The 9329-nt window shown below is 39.2% G+C and overlaps 1 protein-coding gene across 1 annotated transcript; it reads left to right on the top strand.

The window, feature by feature from the left end:
* Positions 1 to 3214: 3214 nt before the first annotated feature.
* Positions 3215 to 5005, top strand: LOC145788486 (uncharacterized). The gene is made up of 2 exons (XM_082600250.1): positions 3215 to 4271; positions 4416 to 5005. The coding sequence occupies exons 1-2, from the start codon at positions 3215 to 3217 to the stop codon at positions 5003 to 5005; spliced, it is 1647 nt and encodes a 548-aa protein (XP_082456376.1).
* The last annotated feature ends 4324 nt before the right edge of the window (positions 5006 to 9329 follow it).

Genomic DNA, 9329 nt, shown 5'->3' with positions numbered 1-9329 from the left:
CTGAAGAGTGTTTCTTGTTCGGTCATTACATACAGACGAACGGATTTGGGAATCTTATGTTACAATTTTCCCACGAAGAGATTATGGTTTACCGCTGTGACCAACTATGTTAATTGTTGTTATTGTTTGTAGTATCTGTATTTGTTTTGTTTTTTTCTGTTCTTCCTTCCTTCTTCTTTTTTGTGTCAATTTGCAACAATATTAACAACGCAATACTTTCTTTCGTATAACTATTTGAATGAGAGAGTGCAGACTCGACGACCTCATACGCCTTCAGGGCTACGGTCTTTCGCACTCTCTCATTGGATGCACACTAGGGTGTACCATTTTACAAAAAGTTTTTAGAAATTATTGCGGCTATGTATTACGGTTTTCCACTTTTGTTAAAAAGTATTTTGGTAAAGTTTCAGAATTTTCCCGCCAAAACTGTGGTTCTGCCGCCATTTTGAAAAAATGGCGGCCAGATAAGATATTATGAAAATCTACAGCCTTAAACTGGCGGAATGTGATCATATAATATGTCAATTACGGGGTTTTTGGGGTCACAGAACTCGAATTTGGAGTTAAAAACACTCTACGGCAACAATTTTGCAAAGTAAATTTTGACATATAGATGTGACCACACTGTTTTGGACTGCAGATTTACATGAAAAGAGCATCTTATTGTCATTTTAACCTGGAAATGCATGTAGATGTAGGCTATACATAAACTTTTCTAGTCGGTGTGATTATATCAAATAGTATGAGGGAAAAATTAACATGTACTTTCTCGTGTACTTTCACATCCGATGAAAGTCTACTAACTAGTCCACAGTAAGTTATAGCCTAGCCTATAGCATGTACTTAGTTACTAACCTACCTCCTTATTAACTAATGGACGGCAACAGAGTAACCCACGGCAGACCAAAAAGTTCGAAAAGCCGAAGTAAACTCTCCCAACTGGGTAAATGCTTTACTTCTACACGACAAAGATCATCATTAACTCAGTGACTCAAAGCTAGTGATCGTACGCAAGTTACAAGATTCAGATCAGTAGCCTAATGCCACTGAATGAGATGGCCGGTGAAGCACACCGCTCACTGGCACAAAAACCAAAAAGAAAGTTCTTCCTCATTGGGAACACTAGCGAAAGACTAGGTGTTCCAAAGCTTCCTAAAAGCTCTGACGTTCTTGCTAGGCTGTTGTTCCTCAGAGACGAAAGTCACAGAACGATCAACCAATCCATCGTGATAGCAAGGGAGGAAATTCCCCTGGTATGGAAACACCATTTTGGCGTGGGTTAGGTATTGGGTAAGGAAAACGAGAAACAATTTGGAACAGAGAAGTAATCGTGAAAGGTTATTGTTAAAAATGCGGATATAGACCGGCATCTGAAGAATTTGTATGAAACTTGGTATCAACTAGAACTTGATTCCAGGCTTGAGAGGAATAATAGTGATTCATTTAAAAAAACGTTTGCATGATAGCCTATGGAAGAAAAGCTCAAGGATCCTCTGAATATACTACTTCGCGATCAATTCTCATGCATTCCAGTATTATTGACTGGGAGACAGATTTGGAAAATCTGAAAAATCAGCTCCAGAGAGATCAAGTAGGTTGCGCATTGGGCAGAGATACTCTGTAGAAGAGACGGGCCTGAGCTAGAGAAAAACGACATAGTGCAGCTGGTGAAAGGAAACAGAAAGAGGATGTTGCTGACAATCTGAAAACCGTGAAGTTAGACTTAACTACAGATGAAGAAACAGAAAGTGACAGTGACAACTGGAAAACTCCTGAATGGAAAAGAAAATGGGTATTTTGTCGCCTATAGCCTACCTTTAATATCTGATCGACTTGGATGAGCTATCGGCAAAGAACAATGTTCGCTGTGTGGCTCAAGCGTCCGGCATACAAGTCGAAGATACTAATATCAGCCACAACAGCTCATAGACTGGCTAATAAGACTATAGGTCCCCTCACTCCCAAATTAATTATCAGAGATGAGTTCCAGGTCCCTGATTTGGCAATAATTTACTGGGCCGGTGAGATTCTGAAAATGAGAGGATATGTTTCATCAGAACAGTGCTGTGTATATGTATCTGGCGTTAGTTTTGATGATGAAGGTAAGGAAGAAATAAAAGCTTCTGGGGGTGCATGAGATACCAGACGGCACCAGATCATCTCAGGAACAGGCCGTTATAAAATTGGTAGAAGACTGGAGAGAGAAAGGTATCATTGATGGTAGGTATTTGATACGACTGCCGTCAATTCAGGGAAGTGGCAAGGTACTTGTAGGCTGCATTGCTGGAGGCAACAATATGGGAAAGCAATTTGGAACATACTGATCAAGAGTGGCAACAAATGCCAGTAGCAGAATGGAAAAATTTCAGTGATTATAAGAAACTAAGCAAATTCGTTTTGAACGTAAGGATAGTCAACGATATTGCGGAACGCGGGATTAAGCTAATCACTGATTTTATTGACAGGTGTTCTGACGAAAGCCACCGGCAAGCTCTCTTGCCTGTCGTGCAAAGGCACAGAGAACAGTTCTCAAATTACAAAAAAGCTAGCTTAGCCAAACTCAATTTTTAAAGAAATTCGTCAAAAATTCAGTCAATTGAGTGTTTGCATAACTCCAATAGGCTATTGTGTTGATGAAATACTGGGAATTGAAATCAATCAGGACTGAAGCATAACGAATAGCATGCAGAAGAAACAGGGATGGATCGGGTTTGAGAGTGATTTACTCAATTTATTTGTAAATGAATCGTGTTGTTATTTCAACAGTTTGACAATATTTCAGAAATGCTCATTCTGGGGTGAGGTATTGTTGGTCAGGTTGTGTCCATGTCTGCAAAATTTCACCATAAATTTCAAGTGGTGAAATTTCACTTTGCAAAATTGTTGTCGTAAAGCGTTTTTGACTTCAGATTCGTGTTCTGTGACCCCAAAAACCCCGTAATTGACATATTATATGATCACATTCCGCCAGTTTAAGGCTGCAGATTTTCATAATATCTTATCTGGCCGCCATTTTTTCAAAATGGCGGCAGAACCACAGTTTTGGCGGGAAAATTCTGAAACTCTACCAAAATACTTTTTAACAAAAGTGGAAACCCGTAATACATAGCCGCAATAATTTCTAAAAACTTTTTGTAAAATGGTACACCCTAATGCACACTGTCAGTTTTTGTTTCATGTATGTTTCGGCGTTTCGCATCCAAACAAAAACAAAATGACCATCCATCCATCCTTAACTTACCAAAACTTTGTGCGGACGTTTGACGCACAGATCGTCCCGCTGGTACATAACGATCAAAGGAAGTTGGTCTATTTGTTACAACATTGTCATAGTGACGTAAAGCGTTCAATAGAACATCTTGTGAAGAAACCCGATGGCTATGAGCTGGCAAGGAAGAAGTCGTACCTGGAGTATGGCCAACCTCATATCATCGCAAATGCAGCAGAGCAAAAACTGAAGAGGATGCCAAAGGTTGGGCATAACGATCCTCAAGGCTTAAAGGATCTAGCCAATGCCATGGATGTGTGTCTCTCAACCCTGGATGACATTAATGAGTTTGCTGGACTGAACTCTCTGGACACAATGATGGTAATGATTGAGAAGTTGCCATTCCGTATGCAAGAGGCATGGGCAGAGAGATCGGTTATGGTTCTGCACAACACAAACCGTGAAGCAGGATTCAGAGATCTTGCAGAATTTGTTGGCATGCGAGCAGAGATCCAGAACTCCTTGTACGGAAGTAGGATTCATAAGGCGAAGGAAACTCACCAGACCCTGGCAAAGAAACCCAGTCGGAAGGATCGAGTTTCAGCATTTAACACGGACGTTCCTCCGCTCAAAGGTGTGTCAAAGCCATCTTTCAGTAATGTTTGTCTATGTTGTAAACGCAAGTCGCACAAGCTTGTTGATTGCGACGAGTTTAAAAACATGATGTACAAACAGCGTAGACAACTGGTTTACGATGCACACTTATGTTATAAGTGCCTGACTAGCACAAAGCATCAAACTCGCGACTGTAAAGTTGACAGCACATGTACCATTGAAGGGTGCAAGGGACGTTTCCATCATACCTTGCTCCACAACCCTAATCCACCTAATTCATCTCAGCCACGCAGTGATGAAGAACAAAGGGGAGTTCTTTCTTGTTCAGTGACGGAACCGCGGCCGCCAGATAAAGACGCGGGTGTCTGCAAGGCCTACCTGTGCATTGTGCCAGTAAAGGTTAGATACAATGGAAATGAAGTTTTGACTTACGCGTTCCTCGATCAAGGTTCTACAGCAACCTTTTGCGCTAACAGATTGATAGACGTTTTGAATATCACTGGGGATAAAAGAGAGATCTAACTACAGACTCTTTCTAACACGTCTAAAATATATGATGGAATATCTGTAAGCTTGTCTGTGTCCTCCCTAGATGACAGACGAAAGTTTGAGCTGTCTGGAGTCCTGTCAATTGATGAAATTCCGACTACTCCAAATGCCATTCCGAGTCAAGAGGAACTGTCTGGACTACCCCACCTAGATGATCTGGAATTTCCTTGTGTGAAGGGTGGAAGTGTGACACTGTTGATCGGTGTTGACAACCCAGAAGTGTTTTGCATTCAACGTTCACGGAAGGGATCACGTGATCAGCCGATCGCTATAAAAACCCCGTTGGGTTGGTCCTTGTTGGGCCCATCTCTGTCACTAACTTCTTCTTATCAAGTTAACTTTGCTCAATCAAGAGACATTGCCATCGAGCAACAAATCGAGTGTTTATGGAAAACGGATTTTGGCGATGAAAAATCAGTACTTGACATGCCCAACTCACGTGAAGATAGAATGGCATATGACATGATGACAAAATCAGTCAAGCAGATTGATGAAAAATATCAACTCCCGTTACCTTGGAGACCCTGTTCCTTGACTCTACCAGATAACCGCCAGATGGCTCATCGTCGTTTACTTAGCCTGCGAAGACGTTTGACAAGAGACGAGCAGCTGTGTAAAAATATGTTGACGTAATAGAAACTTATCTTTCGAAGGGGTATGCGCGAGAGATTCCAACAGAGAAAATCCAAACAGTAAATACCACATGGTATCTGCCGCACCACCCGGTTTTACACCATCGGAAGCCTGACAAGTTACGAGTGGTGTTCGATTGCGCTGCAAAACATCATGGCATTTCACTCAATGACGCCTTAATGCAAGGTCCTGACCTGGTAAACAATCTTGTGGGTGTGTTAATGCGTTTTCGGAAGGAAAGAATCGCCTTGGTTGCTGATATCGAGGCCATGTTCCATCAAATTAAGGTGGAGCCTCGAGACAGCGATGCACTACGATTCCTCTGGTGGCCTAGAGGAGATATGGACAAACAACCGGTCCCACACCAAATGTTAGTTCACCTGTTCGGAGCAACATCCTCCCCCAGCTGTGCTGGATTCTGCTTGAGACAGGCGGCGCAGGACTTTGGTAGCCTTCTTTGTCCAGGCATTCCCCGCACAGCAAACAATGTCGGCTGATCGTTGGCCAACGGTCGCGAACGTCGCGGTCGGCTTTTCGCCGCAAAACAACCATTTGCCAACTAACATTATTTCTTTAACTGGACAAAGAATCAGTAAAAAAGGGTACAACATGTTATAATTTGGTGATATAAACCACATAAAACATTTTTTTTACCAAATATATATTGTGTAAAACTTGGTTGTGGACACAATGCTAAAACAATGGTGGGCCAACGTCGCATTTGTCGTCGTGGGCATTCAGTTGAAAACCAACCTCCAGCCACCGATTGTTTATTTTGATATTCCGAGTGAAATAATCTTACATAATGAAAAGTACCCATTACAATTCTGTGAATTGAGGCTTTTATAAATTTTTATTTCAACAAACGTCAATATCATAAATAAGTTGTTAACACAACGTTAAACCAACGAAGAACCAACGTCACGTACGTCACCGTGGGCATTCGGTTGTCAGCCAACCTTTTGAGAATAAATCTCAATTTTGGTGTTTCTGGCAAACGAATTAAGAGATATGCCAAGTATGTATTATAATTCTGTGAAATGAAGAATTTTTAAAGTTCATTTCAACAAAAATTTAATATGACTAATATAGTTGTTGACGCGACGCTGTGCCAATGGTGGACCCAACAGCGCGTTCGTCGCCGTGGGCATTCGGTTGTGAACCAACCTTTCTACAACAAATATCATTTTTCGTATTCACAACAAAATAATTCGAAGCATTGGCCAGTATATGTTACAATTTGACGAAATTAAAGTGAACAAAGGTTTATTCTAACAAAAACGCTATATAAAAAATATTTTGTTGAAGCAACGTTGAGCCAATGGTGGGCCCCACAGCGCGTTCGTCGCCGTGGGCATTCGGTTGTGAATCAACCTTTCTACAACAAATATCATTTTTCGTATTCACAACAAAATAATTCGAAGTATTGGCCAGTATATGCTACAATTTGACGAAATTAAAGTGAACAAAGGTTTATTCTAACAAAAATGCTATGTAAAAAATAGTTTGTTGACGCGACGTTGAGCCAATGGTGGGCCCCACAGCGCGTTCGTCGCCGTGGGCATTCGGTTGTGAATCAACCTTTCTACAACAAATATCATTTTTCGTATTTACAACAAAATAATTCGAAGCACTAGCCAGTATATGCTACAATTTGACGAAATTAAAGTGAACAAAGGTTTATTCTAACAAAAACGCTATGTAAAAAATAGTTTGTTGACGCGACGTTGAGCCAATGGTGGCCCCACAGCGCGTTCGTCGCCGTGGGCATTCGGTTGTGAACCAACCTTTCTACAACAAATATCATTTTTCGTATTCACAACAAAATAATTCGAAGCATTGGCCAGTATATGTTACAATTTGACGAAATTAAAGTGAACAAAGGTTTATTCTAACAAAAACGCTATATAAAAATATTTTGTTGAAGCGACGTTGAGCCAATGGTGGGCCCCACAGCGCGTTCGTCGCCGTGGGCATTCGGTTGTGAATCAACCTTTCTACAACAAATATCATTTTTCGTATTCACTACAAAATAATTCGAAGTATTGGCCAGTATATGCTACAATTTGACGAAATTAAAGTGAACAAAGGTTTATTCTAACAAAAACGCTATATAAAAAATATTTTGTTGAAGTGACGTTGAGCCAATGGTGGGCCCCACAGCGCGTTCGTCGCCGTGGGCATTCGGTTGTGAATCAACCTTTCTACGACAAATATCATTTTTCGTATTCACAACAAAATAATTCGAAGCGTTGGCCAGTATATGTTACAATTTGACGAAATTAAAGTAAACAAAAGTTTATTCTAACAAAAACGCTACGGTATATAAAAAATAGTTTGTTGACGCGACGTTGAGCCAATGGTGGGCCCCACAGCGCGTTCGTCGCCGTGGGCATTCGGTTGTGAGCAAACCTTTTGCCAAAAAATCTTAATTTTATTTTATTTATTTATTTGCAATCAGACTCAAAGTCCATAGAATTCAAAATGCTTAGCCTACGCAATTGAATCAAATAGTTTTCAATTAGAGAAAACACAAGTCTCACGAAACAAAGTGTTACAATCACTCATAAAAATAGCCTATATTAAAATGTTGCATGACCAAATGCTGCATAAATTTGATTAAAGAAATTCATCTTTTGATAAACGTTTTTACAGCTTTTCAATAGTTTATAAGTCAGTAAATCGGTTGGATATCGGAAATTTTTGAAAATGAAATATAAGCCGTCGCCAAAAATTCATATAAAAATAATATTTTGTTGAAAATACAACCAAGAAAACTCAAAATGCAAAAATTTTGTCTTGTTTGAGGATAAGGATTTTCGTTAGCCTACATCTGCCGTATTTAACGTTTGACTAGAATTAACTACATCAAAATAAAATAATTTAATTTGGACCAAAAAAATGATTTCATCATGTTTTTACAGTAACCGCAAATATCCCCCATAAAGTAGCCTACAAATGATCATATGAATGTTTGTGGTGGGCAAAACTATTTCTCAACCATTCAGACTTTCGAGTGTTCAATACAAATTACTTCCTTTAGCCACAAAACTTGTTGTTCTCATCTCGTTTGCTTCGAATTTTCGAAGTATTTCGTTTCGACCTAAAAGTTTCTATTGAAAAGCAAAGTCCAATTTTTTCACATTCATCCAATGTTTGAAGATGTTGAATCAATGTAAAATGCCTGATTTTGTTCGCCAGTGATTTAACCCAAATAGAATTGTGGTTTAATTAAATCCAAAGTTTGATTGAATTGAATTAAGTTTAACTACTAGATTCACCCGGACAACAGAGCAGAAATTGATTTTCATTGATTCAACGTTCACAGATGTTGATACAAAAGCATGCTTTGCTGGCTGGCAATAAACAGCTCTTTGTGAAGAAAGGCATGTCTTCGCATGTTTTCGCAAAGAAAGGCATGTTTTCGCTGTCTATTCGATGCTACAATCGGCTGCCAAAATAACTTAAACAGCTCTTTGTTAATTAGGTCATGCATTGGTGTTAATTAGGTCATCCTCTTCTTTTTTCATTTTTTTCCCATGCTGCCCTGCTTTCAAATTTATTCACAGTGAGTTGTAACGGCTTGAGGGCTTGTACGAATTACAAAGATAATATTGCGGTGCTTTGGTATGTCAGCAAGGTCCAACCAATGAAATTCCGAAAGATTTTAAGCCTACAAGCTCCAGCCTCGAATACTATCATTAGTCGCCTGGAAAAGCATTGGTGAGTGTATACTAGGTACTGCATATCGCTGTTTTTATTGTTGTTAGCATTTTTGATAAAGCATGAGATGGTTCAATTAGTTCAATGTAGTAGCCTACTATAATTAATTATAATGCAATACCGATACATAATTATTCATAAATTTAGATTTTAGGACACACCTGGGTGTGTACTGTGCAGTGCATTGATTTTTGTGTTAGTTTCGATAATACTAAATAGCTTATCTCCTGTTTTTTCGATGAAGTCAACTTTTTGTAACAAGCTTGCGCGGTGCGTTTTTTGTAAGGATTCTGAAAGTAACGAAAAGGTTCCAGATGCTTGTTTAATAGATCAATGAAAAGTCAATTCAATACCATTACTTATTTTAAGTCAGTTTGTTTTAAATGGACACTGGTAAGCAAAATGTTTCCTCCTACATTGATAAAAAAGCTCACCCTCAATAATTTGTTTATTTTTATGTCGCCAGTTTTGTGGCTCAGACTACTGTCTTGTATCGCAATTTTGCAATTTTGGTACGATCTAATTGATTAAAAGCAATTAGTTTTAACATAAAATCTAAAAAAACACTAAATTATTGGGTCAAGTTTTTGTTAGGTCATTA

Source organism: Aplidium turbinatum, chromosome 2 (assembly GCF_918807975.1).
Source record: "Aplidium turbinatum chromosome 2, kaAplTurb1.1, whole genome shotgun sequence".
NCBI lineage: Eukaryota > Metazoa > Chordata > Ascidiacea > Aplousobranchia > Polyclinidae > Aplidium > Aplidium turbinatum.
The sequence above is the reverse complement of the archived record's forward strand: the minus strand, read 5'-3'. Positions and strand labels throughout refer to the sequence as shown.